Genomic DNA, 17,326 nt, shown 5'->3' with positions numbered 1-17,326 from the left:
TTGTATTTTTTCACATCTTTTTAGTGATAGCATTGTTTCTTTACAATGTAACCAATTCCACGATATCATACAAAGGAACTAAAATGTGGATGGAGAGCTTGTGAAATTGTGATAGTTAAGCATTTCATTTGTGATTACTTCTGCAGAATAAAATGGTGATCATATCATGATTCCTTTTTACAATAATATTGGATAGTCAGTTTCTCCTGAAAAAAAGGGATTGACACAAATGTCAGATGATGTTCATCCTTTTCTTACCATCTGCCCATGCTCTCATTTCCAGGTAAGGTGAGCATTCAGGGTTTCCAGGTCCCAAGGGGGATCTATATAGCTTTAGAAGTCTAAAATGATGAGAAGAATTATTATTATTAGTATGAATCATTATTTGTTATCTGATATTTTTATCACCATAATACAGTTTATACTGTTCAGTCCTGTCCATTTTATGTGAAGCCATTAACATGTTTCTTGTAAATAGAAACATTTGTCTTTCTTAGGTATTTCTATTTAATGTAATTATTTGCCAATATTAAATCTTTTTGATGCTTTGAATGCATAATTATTGCACCGCCAATGAATAATAGATCAAAAGATAGAACTACAACTGCCATGGCTTCTTCTGGTCTTTTATCCAAATACTATATACTGTATGATTGCACATCTACATAGCATACCAACTACTTCTCCACTTCCTGCCCTAAGATGGAACCAGCAGCATTGTGATGTTCTCTGCTCAACGTGCCTGCAGACAGCCAACTCCAGTTGCTCCTCATAAACCTTCTTGCAGGATTTGTGGGAATTCTCTCTGGCTGCCAACCAAGCCCCAACACAAATGCATATTCCAATAACCTACATTGTCGAAAAATCGTAACTGACAAATGATCATTATGTCATGATGTAAGAATTGTATCAAATAGGTATATGAAAAAGGAAAGAATAATTTGTGTTCAAATAACTATACATTCTGAAATGTATTCACATCCCGACCACTTTCAGATCTAAAAAAAACAAGAACAAATGGAACTAACATTTAAGATTTGACATGGATAAAGGTAACTTGGTGTACAATACATAGTTGTGTATTTTGCCATTCATGTGTGAATGTGTAGATTCTAGAATACCTTGCAATACACTTTAAACAGTAATGTTTCCTTCAACCAATATGTAAGCATTGCTGGGGTGCAGGCAGGACAGCTGAATTGCTCTTGCACATGGACTCAATTTCATATTGAACAGCAACATTTTGGAAGTTTAAAAGGCAACACATGCACCATTAAATTTTCAAGACATACTGTAAGTGACATACCATGTCCAATAATGATGCATACAAAACTGATTTTTATTAGGTTATTCCTGAAGGAATATACATTTTAGGCAATGAACAACAAGCCCCATTTTTAAATTAATTTACATATTTCTAATTCATTCTTCAAGAAAAGAAGAAGGCTCCCATGAGTCCTTCCATTTGGTCCCACTGTAAGAGACAACGTTTTGAGTAAAAATTTACATTTGCTGAGTGACTCTGTCAGGCAAGCAAACTGTTATATCACTTTATGAAATATAACAATTGAAAATATTTTAACATTTCAGTGAACTATTGACATTGTTACTGTTACCCAAATATTAAAACTGTTGTATATGGTCTGTATGTAATAAACCGTCGATTAGTACACGTACCAGGTCTTGCATGGAACCCAACGAATGAGGACCTCCTCTGTTCCCTATAGAACAAACAAAAAACAAGCATGATCACAACACAACTTTCCACAACACAAAATCCAGCCATGTGTGTCATGGCACAAATCTTGCAATTGTGATGGTAAAATGTACAGTGGTAAAGTCCTAACATATCATGTTATGTCATCATGTAACCTTTATTTAAATACTGCTTATTTACAATATAAATTGTGTAGCAGCTCTAGAAAAACGGGTGGCAATGTCCAGCATTATTAAGTTCAGTCTTTATTGATTAGTTTTTACTTAGTTCATCTGTCAAAACAGCAGCTTTGAAGAAAACAATGATGTCATGATCCAGCTCAGTAACAATCACATGAATACATTGTTGGGGCCAAATGCGTTTTTATTAAATACAAAGAATTCAAAGTGATTCAGTTTCAATTCATGTTAACTTCACATTCAGCATGTCCAGAGTGTTATCCTTTTTTATCTATGCTCTAACATTTTCAGGGCTTCTGCAAGTTTCAACAAGTAAAATTAAAGATATTTAAGACAATTTTAAGACCATTATTAATTAAATGTAAGAATGTTTTAAAGGTTCATGTCAATACTTGCAAAAGGTATGAAGGCTATGAAGGAAAATCAAAGTATGTTAATTTACAGAACAGTGTGTAATCGTAGGTTTCAACTGGTCAGACAACAACAAAGGCCTAGAATAACTAGCATTAAATAAACGGCAACATAACTACACAGTCAACACATGAGGTCATGGGATGATCATAGTGATGTCACTATGTTATTATGTTAGTAATATGTTAGCTCAATGTGAATTTATTTTATTAAGTCACCATTATGGTGATCAGTGTATGCTTTAGCTGGACTATTCACCCTTATCTTTTACATAATAGTTTTTCTTTGCCTGTTGTCATTGTTGGTTTATGAATCACAATTGTTATACCAAAGAAAAAACCTGAAGTTAATCCAATCTGAAAATACTGGGTAGAGTGGTTCATCTCATGTTGTATTTTTAGTCTGGTTATCAATTTTACAATTTGACGCTAAGCAGTGTTGGGGCAGATGAGATGGTTGGAAGGATTTTAAGCAGATTTTTTAAGTAGTCTATGACTGCAAGTACATCGATATAATGCAAGACTGTGTGAAAATGCTTTGGAAAGACAAACCTCTCTCACTCTTTTTTTCAAAACCTTGGAGTAATCAAAGTTGTTTTGGCTCACTCTCCTACAGCATTCTGGACACTCATCTGAAAGATAGGCAATATTATTTTGAAATAAGTATATTGCTACAAATAAAACCAAACAGCGACTGCAGAATCAAAGAGTAGTTAATAAATCATATTAATGTACATTTACATTTATTCATTTGGAAGACGCTTTTATCCAAAGCTGTTAATGCAAAGCTCTTACCAATGGGCTACAGGAAAGCTACTGATGCAAATGTATATACAGAAAATGTACTTAACACTTTTTCTTTTTCTTGCTGGCTTCCATCTGTTGGACTGGATCTGCATCAAGACATCACACTTTATTATACAGTAAGTTATTACTTCTTAAGAATGTCAAGAGTTCAGACACACTTTACTGAGTATTAAGGACATACAGTGTACTTCATTTCTTGGTCTATTTTTGGCCTTCTGGGCCTGGGGTCTTGTGGCTTCTGATGAGCCTGTGATATCAATACCGGTAGCTTCTGGGGGGCTGGTGGCAGTGGCTTCTGGAGGGCTGGTGGCTTCTTGGGGGCTGGTGGCAGTGGCTTCTTGAGGGCTGGTGGCTTCTTGGGGGCTGGTGGCAGTGGCTTCTGGAGGGCTGGTGGCTTCTTGGGGGCTGGTGGCAGTGGCTTCTGGAGGGCTGGTGGCTTCTTGGGGGCTGGTGGCAGTGGCTTCTGGAGGGCTGGTGGCTTCTTGGGGGCTGGTGGCAGTGGCTTCTGGAGGGCTGGTGGCTTCTGGGGGGCTGGTGGCAGTGGCTTCTGGAGGGCTGGTGGCAGTAGCTTCTTGGGGGCTGGTGGGAGCGGCTTCTGGGGGGCTGGTGGCAGCAGCTTCTGGGGGAATGGGGGCAGCAGCTTCTGGGGGACTGGTGGGAGCGGCTTCTGGGGGGTTGGTGGCAGCAGCTTCTGGGGGACAGGTGGGAGCGGCTTCTGGGGGGCTGGTGGCAGCAGCTTCTGGGGGAATGGGGGCAGCAGCTTCTGGGGGGGCTGGTGGGAGCGGCTTCTGGGGGGTTGGTGGCAGCAGCTTCTGGGGGGCTGGTGGCAGCAGCTTCTGGGGGGCTGGTGGCAGCAGCTTCTGGGGGGTTGGTGGCAGCAGCTTCTGGAGGGCTGGTGGCAGTAGCTTCTGGAGGGTCAGTAGTTTCTGTGCTACTTGTGGCCTTCTTCTGTCTTTGACAATGAACTTGCAGACAAGACAAAGATCAAAATTAAGAACTTTGCATATGACTAATTATTAAAAACACAAAGATGATCTGAATGCAAGTGTAAGAGGCTAGTTTTTATAATAGTATTGGTTTCTACATTACATGTGTGTTGTGTTATGTTATGATTGAAAAGAGCCATTAAGGATCTACGGTATATGTCAAGAGATCTAGTCATCAAGGCAATACTGTACTTAGCTTTTGATCAGAGCATTCTAAATTTTCATGATTATGACAGGGGGATAATGCTAAAGAAGCTGCAACTAGTTGTATATAAAGAGGAGGTATCCAACCCCAAAATATTAAATGTATTCTCATGCTTCTATCACTTTTTAGAACCAAATTTCTCCAAAGGTGTTTAAGGTGAAGTCTCAACAGGATAAATAGTCAAGCAGAGTTTATACTTAAATTAATATTACATTTTCTGTTTCTCCCACAAGACAACATTGGTGTTTGTGAAGGAGGCTGAAATTTTCCTAACTAATTTATGAGAAGAAGACTGTTCAAAGCTGTTGTGGAGAGGGAAATGTAGTAGATCTTTCTTTTTATCTACGGTAAAAGTTTACAATAGAGTTCCTCATATCTTCTCTGTCTCAAACTGATTGTTTTAAGGAAATGGAGCAAAATCTGTGATTAAATGGATACATAAATGAAACAATAACGAGATTACATCCAGGTCTCCTGAGCTATCAATGATCTGGCCCATGGCCAAAATTTAAAGAACGCTAGCTTCAGAACATTGTTTCCACAGGAAGATCAATTCTTACCAAAGGCTATGAGCCAGAAAGCATAAACTACATGTGCAGTATACTGCCCCTATCAGGAATAGGTAGATCATTTTTTACCCTTAACTTAAATCAGGGGCAATTGATAGACCTAAAACATGTCTTCTCCCATCAATTGTAATTATTGTCACAAAACAGTCTGCCTAATACTGTTTATCTATTTTGTTGACTTCAGGCAATAGTATTGTTTTGCAATAGAGCCACCACATGCTGCTTTATCCTATTATGGCTAAATGTAATGGTTCACCCTTTGCATCCATATGAAAAATAAAGAGAATGAAACATGTGGATTATCAGTGTTTCCAGATTACAGACCTTAATATTAGTAAAAAAAACGTACTCTTTAGCACTGCTTCATACATCAATTTAACCCTCTGAAACAAATCGGGATCCAAAACGTAATCCCCTCCAAGGATGGCATCGGCCACCAACTTTCCCTTTAATTTCTTTCCCAAAAGTAGTATGGGGAAGAAATCAAGGGCAGCAAGTTTGTCAAGCTGAAATAAAAACTTTAAATTAAAAAAACATGCATAGAATGAAATAATTTGACTAAAATATTAATTTCATTTCATTTTTATGGTCATTGGAAAAAAACTCTTAAAATGTGCCACTTATACGTAGGCATGGGCCGCATACCGGTTTCAAGGTATACCAAGGTTTAAAAGAGTTAAGGTTTCAAAACCACAAAAAAAATTATGTGATACAGTTTCTAAGGTAAGAGCTGTGTTTGCATAAGAATAGATTGTTTAATCATGTAATTCAATGTTTGATGTTTATGTCTAATATATATATATATATATTTTTTTTTTAAGAATATTTTAATTTTAAGGCTTTATTTTTACCTGACACACAAGTTATGGTTCAAACTGAAATGAATTGTGTCCAGTCTCTATGTATATGCATACATTTGAAGGTAACACATTTTAGTGTTGTAATAGCAATACCGTGAAACCGTGGTATTCATTGAGCAAGGTTATTATAGCACCAAAATCTCATACCAGCCCATGTCTACTTATATCAAGAAATTAATTACTACTGGTTTGTAACTAAATATTCATCAAAATGCTATCACTAACATATTTATTTCTGCTTCATCAGCCATGTTTTCATCAATGTATTTTTCCCGGGGGGGGAACGGGACGGCCTCATGGCGGAAGGATCCCGTTGCAGGAATTTATTCACTCAAAACCAGTTGATGGAAACACATGTGATTCATATTTTCTTTTTTTTTCACATTTCATAAAAGTTTACTTGACAGCTGCATGGAAACATGACAATTGACCGTTTAACTTTACTACGTTTACTGAGTTGACCCCATGAATCGGCCTATTTGTATGCTTATCCCTGACCTAAACTTACCATTACATGGCAGCTATTAAGTACAACTGTCCTGTTGTTGTTTTTCTCGATTGACTTCTTCCATTCAGCCTTCTTATTTTGAAAGTTGCATCTCTTTTTTGCAACTTTTGTTTTGTACGGCTGGAGTTGTTTGCAGAGTGGGCATGTCTTGAATGCAACACTTATCAGGGTGTTGCACCCGGGGCACAATTTCTGTGTGTTTCCCGGCATCTCTAAATAGAAGAAAAAAGTAATACAACATATTTTTGTACCATATGATCCAGTAAAAAGGGGTCAAATTGTTACGTTACATATCATTATAACATAAATTAACTTTTTAAAACGAGGTTGTTACTTTAAAGTCCAACCACATGGGCAGTTATCTTTAGCTCGAGCACCACTCATTCTGTGGCAGGTACGGCTGCTACATAAAATGCATGTTCAATACATAAATAAATGTAGTAATATGTACTCATATGCAAGCATGGCATTGGCACAAGTTGGTGCTACATGGAAAGACTAACCTGATAGTTCAACGTTTCACTGTACGTTTTTGAATTACCTGTAGTCTGATTAAAAGTATTTTAAAATGTAATTTAGCCTAATTACAACTATGCCAATAGACAAATACAACCAATTTTCATTGGTTAATGGAAAAGTGTTTTAAAGCTTGACGTTTTGCAGAAAATCTGAGTTATATTTGACATAAGAATACAAACTGTATTAAGGGATTACATTTTATGGACCATATTTTTCCATAATTATTTATTAAACCTAGTCTGTGGGGTAAAACGACCCCAGCAGGTATCACTGATAGTAAGTATGTACATCACGTCCTTTCTTATTCCATCATGTAGTTTCTCAGGTTAGAAACATTTTCATATAAATAAATAAATAAGTTATTTCGGCTTAGTGCTTGTCACGTATGTAATGTGTTGAAAAACAAGTTAAAAACAGAGGTCACGCATGGATAAATGCATAACATTATAATACCACATCAACTGGGATGATGAATGATGCATGCGTTTAAATTACTTTTTAACTTCTGTTACTATAATATTTCGTCTTTTCACTTAAACATTTCAAATTGACTTCGATGTGTCCACATTCAACGATGTCTGCAGATTAAGACTACACCAACAACTGTAGGTTTTGACCTAAGTGTGATTTTCAGTTACAAAGATTATCCTTAAACTGGACATGAGTAACTTACTTATAGCGCGCACGCGCGCGTGAATTCAGTTCACTGAAGACTCGCTATGAACGGCTCATTTGAATCATTGAGTTGTTCATACAATCGTAGATGAATCATTTGGCGTGATTTGCGAACCGATTTACCCGGTTCGTTAAAAATAATCATTTCTTTCATGAGGGGCACATCGTAATTTCTTTATTTCCAAATAAGGAGTAACGATATGCTTTATGTAATATAGCGGAGTAAAAAGATAAAAACGTCATTACTGTCCACCACTGCGAACAATAAACTGAATTATAAAGCGATCTATTTATATTTTCAAAGGTCGCCAAAAGCTTTATTAAGCTTACCGGATAACAAGCCACATAGCTACTAAATCTACCGCAGAATTCGTAAAGGTAATTGTAAAAAAAAACTTTAATTGTCGGCGGTGGCTAACGCTAGCTAAATTACTCATGCGTTAGCTTCACTTAACTGTCCTACTGGCGTCACGGGCAGTCGCATGATTCTAACGTTACAGTTTAGTTACCATTAGAGCAAACATGTTTCAGTAAAACAACGTGACACTTTACAATTTCACTAAAATAACGCAGACAGCATTAGGATAATGTGATATACTGTACATACCTCTGACGCTCAATCGTGTTGTATGTGGAGTCGACCGTCATCGATGTGTCACACAGAGGTCTTCTCTTTAGCGCCCCCAGTGGACTTTCGTGTCGTAAAACTGTAGAAATATGTACCTGCTAGAACGTATTTAGTGGCGCTGCAAAAAGTGTGCAGAGGTACATCTTACCCATGAGACCAGGTTGTTAAAACTATATGGATCTAATATAAATATTAGCATAATTATTAATATTAATTTATATCTGTCAATCAATACAAGGAACCAATGTCATAATCTGAGATGTGCTTACCAAAATGTGACAGTGGTTTCTGAAGTCCACCTTTCTCCAACTGTAGCTTTTCTCTCTCTTTGGTCAGCGTATCTCTTTCTTCAGATAGGTGACTGTTAACTGTCTGTAACCAATTTTTCTCATCTGTAACGTTGTTACACCAATATTGTATTTGGTCTCTGTGCTCAGCCATGGCCTTATATCTACTTTCTGATTGATCTTTTTCTGTGGTCAGGTTGTTACTTAATATCCGCAACTTGTCTTTATCTTTGACCAGATTACTGATAAGTGATTGGAGCTGATTTTTTCCTTCAGTATGTTGACAGTTATGTTCTGTAATAGATCTCTCTCTTCAACACAACTGCTGTAGCTAACCTGAATTAAACGGTAATTGTTTTCCAACTGCTCATTCTCCAAGCTAAGATTGTTGAACCTGACTAGGTGCTGATCTGTGGCAAGAGCATTAGATAGAAGATATTCAGTTCTTTCGTCGCTCACGTAGTTATTATTGGTTTGTATGCGTTTGTATTCAACATAAAGCATAATGATAGCTGCCAGCAGTACTACACACAACAGTCCAAGAAACTGTGCAGCCACTCTGTAGCATCTGTAGCGTCTGTTCCAAGTTATTTTACAACCTTAGAAAAAGTGTAACATGAGTGAATTTGAGGTTTTACAAGAAGACCATTTAACAAATGTGCTCAAGAAATTAAAAATACTGTACAATTATAAACATCTTCAAATCAATGTAACTAAAATAAGAGTCGACCATAAACATTGAAGTATGTTACCTTTGTGCAGTTTGTCACTGTTTTTGTTAGTCATGACATCTTCACATGAAGTTCCAAACTCAATTATATTTTTCCTATCCTCACAAACAGAGAACTTTGCCAGGGTAATCTCAGACATATTCAGTCTTCACTACAAACTGATCTGAAGTTATTTGTTCTTATTGTACACTATGTCATTCAGCTTTAAACGCTCAACTGAAGTAAACTAATGGGCCTTACTTTTTATAAGGTTGTGCTAGAGAAAAGGACAATGACGTAGGAGACATGGGTTCATTAACCTGGTTCCATGTTCTAAATCAGGCCTAGTATATACATTACATCCACATTTTATAAGTAGATAACTTCGCACTGTACCATGTATTTATAAGTTATTTAAACAACCCCTATGAACTAAACAGATCTAAAAAGTAATTTGTTAATAATTGACTAATGCGCTTAGATAAATCTTAAATGACATATTTCAACAATTTTACCCATTTTATTTGCACTTATACTGAACATTCTCTATGCTTTTAATGATATTTCATTGTTGTTAAATATTTTAATTACTTTCTATTGAGCTAAACAAGATTATGTTTTAGCACTGTCAGTTTACACTTGTAAGGAAGGGGTTTTCAAAGTTATTGACACAAGGTTGTTACGTTTTTACATAGTTGATTCAGCAGATTGAAAATGCAAATCACTGACAAAGAACTTTCATTTAAAAAATAATACTCACCAAAAGTAGAGTCATTGAGAAATATTAGGAAAGAAGGAAACACAAAAATATTCAAAATGGCTGCACTATAATTTCGAAAGCACTACTCTCTTAAATTCTGTGAGTGTGCCACTGATACTGTGATCGTAAATGATTGTCACCCTTGGGAGAAGGACAACCATACAAAACACATAAAACAGTAAAAATCAAAAAAGTTTGAGCTTGCGGCAGGACAAGAGGTGAAAAAAGTACTCATGTCTTTGAGTGAACTGTTGTTGGAAGAGACAGGTGCCGAGTCGTCATAAAGTTCTTCTGTAAAATTCAGAAAATTCTAGATCATTATACTACCATAGAAGCCTTTAATATCAATGTTTGGACAGTATAAAAGGCTATATGCCCTTAAATGGACCCTTTTACTATATACGGTAAATAACTTACTAACAAAGAATTCAATTCATACTGTTTATTTGTTATGCTAAATGGCTGTATTTGTAAGGGTGTAAGGGTCTATGATTGGATCACAATTTATCTGCTACAGTGCTGCTCAAAAAGTATACACCCATTGCAGAATCTGGAAATGGCTGAAAATTTGGGTAAGAGGAATTTTGAAATTTAAGGTTTATTTGTAATGTTATCATGCCCTGAGCAAGTTATATCACTAAAGAAATGTAACAAAGTCTTCATAATAATAACAGAATTTCGAAATAGACCAGGGCAAAAGTTTGCACGTAACAAAAACACTTTAATAAAGGAAATAAGACCAGTATAATGCACATAGGTTAACTTTGAAAATAACATTTAAGACTATAGACGAAGATACAGGGAACACAGGAGTGAATATACACAGTTCTTTTTTTTGTGATCAACATTTTTTATTAGTTCAAAATACAACGAAAACACTCACAAAACCAACAACAACAACAACAAAAAAAGGGAGAGAAGAAGAAAAACAAAATAACAACATTATAAAACAAAAGACAAAATAAATCAATCAAAAGATAAAATAAATAACAAAACATCCAGACAGAAAAGTGGGCAACAGACCTGCTTCCTGCTTTGTGATGGAAGAGGAAAGAGAATATAAGTGACTATAATTTATTCACATATTCTAGTATATCGGACCAAAGGTTGTGCCAGGCATCAATAGTAACAGGTTTAGCCTTATTAAGACGTGCTGTTGTATGTTCAAAGGACACTATATTTATAAGATTATGAATCCAATATGTTTTTTTACACATAGTTGGTGTGAACCAGTTCTGTATTATTGCTTTTTTAGCAGATGTGAAACCAGCAAACAGCATTTTCTTTTTTATCAGACCTACGTCCAGATCAGAGTCATCACTAAGAAGATATAAACTTGGATTTGCATCATAGTCAATATGTAATAGAGAGGATAAAGTAGAATTAACAAAGGTCCACATAGTAGAAACAATTGGGCATTCCCAAAACATATGGAGAAAGGTACCTGATATTGTACTATTGCAGATATGGCAATTATATGTTGCTTGTAACTTCATTTTAAACCTCTTGTAGGGGGTAATGTATGCTCTATGAATAACTTTGAAGTGGATAAGACGATGTGCAAGATTTTTAGACGTTAAACCGAGATTTGACCACACCCTCTCCCAGTCAGGTTTTATATTGAGACAGGATAATTCGCAATTCCAGATAGATTGAATAGAGAGAGGTTTAGTCTTGTAATCATTGAGTCTGCCATACAGTTGTGTTCAAAATTATTCAACCCCCAATGCTGTAAATGGTTTTAGGGAATTTAGTGTAATTGTATTCAGAATGAAATCCTACAAGGACTTCTTAAAGAACCATATGCAACTAAAATGACATCAATTAGTTTTGTAATACGGTAGTAAATGTTTCTTTTGTGAATTCTTCATTGACATAATTATTCAACCCCTTAAAGACTACCACTCTGAAGAACAGAGGTTCAATGAAGTGTTTTCAATCAGGTATTGAAAACACCTGTGGATATCAGGGAGCAGCAATAAAGCCTAATAAGCACCAATTAGGCAGCTTTAAAATGACTGTGATACTAAGCTCCTTCTAGACATTTACTGGTGTGGTTACAAACATAGTGAGGTCAAGAGAATGGTCCAGGAAGACAAGAGAACAGGTGATTACTCTTCACAGGAAGGGCAATGGCTATAAGAAGATTGCAAAGATGTTAAACATACCAAGAGACACCATAGGAAGGATCATTCGCAAATTCAAGGCAAAGGGCACTGTTGAAACGCTACCTGGTCGTGGCAGAAAGAAGATGCTGACTTCGACTGCTGTGCGCTACCTGAAGCGTAGAGTGGAGAAAAGTCCCCGTGTGACTGCTGAGGAACTGAGAAAAGATTTGTCAGATGTGGGTCCTGAAGTTTCTGCTCAGACAATACGGCGCACCCTGCGTAATGAAAGCCTCCATGCCAGAACTCCCAGGCGCACCCCCTTGCTGTCCCCAAAGAATAAGAAGAGTTGACTGCAGTATGCCAAAAGTCATGTGGACAAACCACAGAAGTTTTGGGATAGTGTTCTGTGGACTGATGAAACAAAATTAGAACTGTTTGGGCCCATGGATCAACGCTATGTTTGGAGGAGGAAGAACAAGGCCTATGAAGAAAAGAACACCTTGCCTACTGTGAAGCATGGCGGGGGGTCAATCATGCTTGGGGCTGTTTTGCTTCTGCAGGTACTGGGAAGCTTCAGCGTCTGCAAGGTACCATGAATTCTCTTCAGTACCAGGAGATATTGGGTGACAATGTGATGCAGTCCGTCACAAACCTGAGGCTTGGAAGACGTTGGACCTTTCAACAGGACAATGATCCCAAGCATACCTCCAAGTCCACTAGAGCATGGTTGCAGATTAAAGGCAGGAACATTTTGAAGTGGCCATCGCAGTCACCAGACTTAAATCCGATTGAGAACCTCTGGTGGAACTTAAAGAAAGCAGTTGCAGTGCGCAAGCCTAAGAATGTGACTGAACTGGAGGCTTTTGCCCATGATGAATGGGCGAAGATACCCGTAGATCGCTGCAAGACACTTGTGTCAAGCTATGCTTCACGTTTAAAAGCTGTTATAACTGTAAAAGGATATTGGTTAAGTACTAAGATTGAATGTCACTTGGGGGTTGAATAAAACTGATAATGATGTGAGCTCAGAAAAGACATTTGTGGTTATTTCATTATAAATGTTATGTTATATTTGTCTGACCTACACGTGCCTCTTTGATTTAATCGTAAGCAGGATGACTGAATGATCATGATCAATGTCAAACTGACCAAAACAATCAATTTCAGTGGGGGTTGAATAATTTTGAACACAACTGTATATACATGAAACAGATGTCCGACCATGAGGGGGTGCAATCACATCCCACATAGGATGTGGAGAGACTGGAGAGTCCCAGGGAACTCCATAAACCTTGAGAGCAGATCTAAACTGAAAAAAGACGAAGTACGAAGATGCTGGTAGCAAGAATTTGGTTCTTAGTGCCTGAAGTGAACAGAGGCCCAAAGTATCATACAGATCACCACACGTATTTATGCCCAGTGAGGACCAGGAAGGTTGATCAAATGGACGATTACCACGTAGAAAGTTAGAATTGTGCCATAATGGTGTATTCCTATAAAATTTGAACGGCCCTCCCATCAAACGTTCCACCCTTTTTCCAGATTCTAATAGAATTTGCTACAATAGGACCAAATCTTTGGTTAATAGCTTTCTTTTCTATACCAGTAAAAGGAATATCTTGTAATCTATGTGGTTTGACAATGTCAGATTCAATCACTCTCCACGAGACTGTAGAGTCAGATTCAACCCAAGTATAGAGAGCCTTGATTTGAAATGACCAGTAGTATAGTTCAAAATTCGGTACCGCCAATCCCCCAGAGCTTACAGAATGCTACAGTGTGGCAAGCTTAATTCTAGGTTGTTTACCATTCCATATAAATTTGGAAATTAAAGTTTTTATCTCCTTAAAATAGTTAAGGGGTGGAAAGAGTGGTAACATAAAAAACAAGAAATTGAGTCGAGGCAACAGATTCATCTTAACTGTAGATATTCTACCTTGAAGGGAAACTTTGAGGCTAAAACCAGTTTGATCTTGATGAATTAAACTGTGAATTACCTTTTCCATGTGAGAGGCAAGAACTTTGGCATATATCTTTGTATCACAAGGAATTAATGAGATAGGCCTGTAACTGGAAAAATCTAAAGGATCTTTTCCTTTTTTTAAAAGTAGAGAAATCAGAGAGGTTTTTTGATCCCTATGAAATTTGCCATGCTCAATCGCAAAGGTGAGTGAATCAAGCATAAGAGGTCCTACGATATCCCAGAGTTCTAAGTATAATTCAGGTGGGATACCATCTAAGCCTGGTGACTTGCCCTTCTGAAGATGTTTTAAGGATTCATAGAGCTCTTCCAGGCTTAGAGGGGTATCCAGGGTTTCCTTTTCCAATCCAGAAATCTGGGCCAGTTCTAATCTAAACTCAGCAAAAAAAGAAATGTCCTCTGACTTTCAACTGTTTTTACTTTCAGTAAACTTAATATGTGTAAATATTTGTATGAACACTAAAAGTGTCAACACCATAAGACATAAACTAAAAATGTTTCACAGACATGTGACTAACAGAAATAGAATAATGTGTCCCTGAATGAAGGTAGGCTCAAAATCAAAATTACCATTCAGTGTCTGGTATGGCCACCAGCTGCTTGAAGTACTGCAGTGCATCTCCTGCTTTGGTCCATGGACTGGACCAGATTTGTCAGTTCTTGCTGTGAGATGTTACCCCACTCTTCCACCAAGGCACTTGCAAGTTCCTGGACATTTCTGGGGGGAATGGCCTTAGCCCTCACCATGCGATCCAACAGGTCCCAGACATGCTCAATGGGATTGAGATCCGGGCTCTTCGCTGGCCATGGCAGAACACTGACATTGCTGTCATGCAGAAACTCATGCACAGAACGAGCAGTATTGCTGGTGGCATTGTCCTGCTGGAGGATCTTGTCCGGATGAGCATGCATAAACCACATGAGGGAGGAGGATGTCTTCCCTGTACCGCAAGGCATTGAGATTGCCTGCAATGACAACAAGCTCAGTCCGATGGTGATGTGATATACCGCCCCAGACCATGACGGACCCCCCACCTCCAGATCGATCCCGCTTCAGGGTACAGGCCTCGGTGTAACACTCATTCCTTCGACGATAAACACGAATCCTTCCATCACCCTTGGTGAGACAAAACCATGACTCATCAGTGAAGAGCACTTTTTCCCACTCCTGTCTGGTCCAGTGAAGGTGGGTTTGTGCCCATAGGCGGCGTTGTTGCTGGTGATGTCTGGTAAGGACCTGCCTTACAACAGGCCTACATGCCCTCAGTCCAGCCTCTCTCAGCCTATTGCGGACAATCTGAGCACTGATGGAGGGATTGTGTGTTCCTGGTGTGACTCGGGCAGTTGTTGTGGCCATCCTGTACCTCTCACAAAGGTGTGATATTCGAATGTACCAATCCTGTGCAGGTTTAGATTAGATTAGATTAGATTCAACTTTATTGTCATTACACATATACAAGTACAGTACAGTGTAACGAAATGTAGTTTAGGTCTAACCAGAAGTGCAATTTGCAGGTGCAGGATATACAGTGTTAATAAATACAGAATACAATATTAGGGAAATACTATACAAATGTTCTATAACAATATGACAGTCGGTATGTACCATGGACAATATATACAGAAGGATATATACTGTGAACATTAATGTACAGGTGGATATGAACAGATAACAATTTAGACTATACAATAGTGCAAGTGACTTAAGTGTGCATTAATTACAGACATTAGCTATTAAAGTTACAGTGCAGAAGATGAGTTAATGAAGTTATTAAGGTTACAGTGCAGTAGATGAGTTAATGCAGTTATTAAGGTTACAGTGCAGTAGATGAGTTAATGCAATGATTAAGGTTACAGTGCAGTAGATGAGTTAATGCAGTTATTGAAGTTATGGTGCAATAGATGAGTAGACGCCGTTAATAGAGTTACAGTGCAGTAGATGAGTTAGTGCAGTTATTGAAGTTACAGTGCAGTAGATGAGTAGATGCAGTTAATAGAGTTACTGAGTTACTAATACAGTAATTGAAGTTATGGTGCAATAGATGAGTAGATGCCGTTAATAGAGTTACAGTGCAGTAGATGAGTTTGTGCAGTTATTGAAGTTACAGTGCAGTAGATGAGGTAATGCAGTTCTGAAAGTTACAGTGCAGTAGATGAGTTAGTGCAGTTATTGAAGTAACTGCAGGTGTTGTTACACGTGGTCTTCCACTGCGAGGATGATCAGCTGTCCTTCCTGTCTCCCTGTAGCGCTGTCTTAGGCGTCTCACAGTGCGGACATGGCAATTTATTGCCCTAGCCACATCAGCAGTCCTCATGCCTCCATGCAGCATGCCTAATGCACATTCACGCAGATGAGCAGGGACCCTGGGCATCTTTCTTTGGGTGTTTTTCACAGTCTGTAGACAAGTCTCTTTAGTGTCCTGCATTTTTAGAACTGTGGCCTTAAATGCCTACTCTCTTTAAGCTGTTAAGGTCTTAACGACCATTCCACAGGTGCATGTTAATTAATTGATTATGGTTAATTGAACATGCATGGAAAACATTGTTTAAACCCTTTACATTGAAGATCTGTAAAGTTATTTGGATTTTTATAACATTATTGTTGAAATACACAGTCCTGAAAAAGGGACGTTTCTTTTTTTGCTGAGTTTATGTTAACGAAAATAAGCCTACCACAGTTGTTGAACCGGCAGTGTTGGCAGATGAATTTATGTTGATCCATAAGAACGAATTTACTGACGTTCAAGGAGGTCACAATGATAGTCTTCGAGAGAGCGCCTCTCGTCAGCACTCTTCCTCATCTAACGATGAAAACCGTTCTCCTGATAGCGCTCGCTTCCATAAAGAGGGTAGTGAACCTACAAGCATTCTCTGTGTACCAGATTGCCAAAAATATGGGCCCGGTGACTGTCATTTTCTCCTGAGACCCCGGCCTGGCTACGTGCCCAAACTTTCCATCACTTCTTTTCCGGGACCAGGTGGTGAACTTGCAGAAGCTTCCCATCGGGTAGGAAGACCCAACCCCATCCATGTGTCCACTACGGCATTGCGCCTCTACTCGGACAGCATGCATAGCTTTAGGAGCTCTGATCACCTGTTTGTCTGTTTTGGAGGTCAGCAGAAGGGGAGCGCTGTCTCCAAACAGATAGTAGCACACTGGATCGTGGACGCCGTCACGACTGCCGTGTCCACTATCAGTAAGAGCTAACTCCCCCCGGGGTAAAGCCTCCTTGTGGGCACTGGCCCAGGGCTCCTCTCTGGCAGACATCTACAGAGCTGCGGGTTGGGCTACAAGGTTTTACAACCTCAGCGAAGAACAGGTATCAGCCCGTGTCTTGCATGGCACATGTAGGGCCAGCAGCCGGTAGGGCGTATGCCTGTGAAAGTAGCTTCCCCCTTCCATAGATGGGTCAGTGT

The 17,326-nt window shown here is 38.4% G+C and overlaps 1 protein-coding gene across 7 annotated transcripts; it reads right to left on the bottom strand.

The window, feature by feature from the left end:
- Positions 1-285: 285 nt before the first annotated feature.
- Positions 286-8,195, bottom strand: LOC130434520 (neurofilament heavy polypeptide-like). Of its 7 annotated transcripts, none has more exons than XM_056764722.1 (8): positions 8,043-8,195; positions 6,242-6,453; positions 3,295-4,078; positions 3,158-3,199; positions 2,859-2,938; positions 1,678-1,721; positions 675-849; positions 286-341 (listed from the first exon to the last, which is right to left on the bottom strand). In XM_056764722.1, the coding sequence occupies exons 2-7, from the start codon at positions 6,449-6,451 to the stop codon at positions 678-680; spliced, it is 1,332 nt and encodes a 443-aa protein (XP_056620700.1). In that variant the 5' UTR covers positions 6,452-6,453; positions 8,043-8,195; the 3' UTR covers positions 286-341; positions 675-677. The 7 variants fall into 7 exon arrangements, with proteins under 7 accessions (XP_056620700.1, XP_056620718.1, XP_056620708.1 ...); XM_056764740.1 differs by having other exon boundaries at positions 3,376-4,078; XM_056764763.1 differs by lacking the exon at positions 286-341 and adding an exon at positions 962-998 and having other exon boundaries at positions 712-849.
- Between the last annotated feature and the right edge of the window lie 9,131 nt (positions 8,196-17,326).

This window comes from Triplophysa dalaica, chromosome 2, assembly GCF_015846415.1.
Source record: "Triplophysa dalaica isolate WHDGS20190420 chromosome 2, ASM1584641v1, whole genome shotgun sequence".
Classification (NCBI taxonomy): Eukaryota; Metazoa; Chordata; class Actinopteri; order Cypriniformes; family Nemacheilidae; genus Triplophysa; species Triplophysa dalaica.
This window is presented reverse-complemented; position numbering and strand designations above follow the sequence as displayed.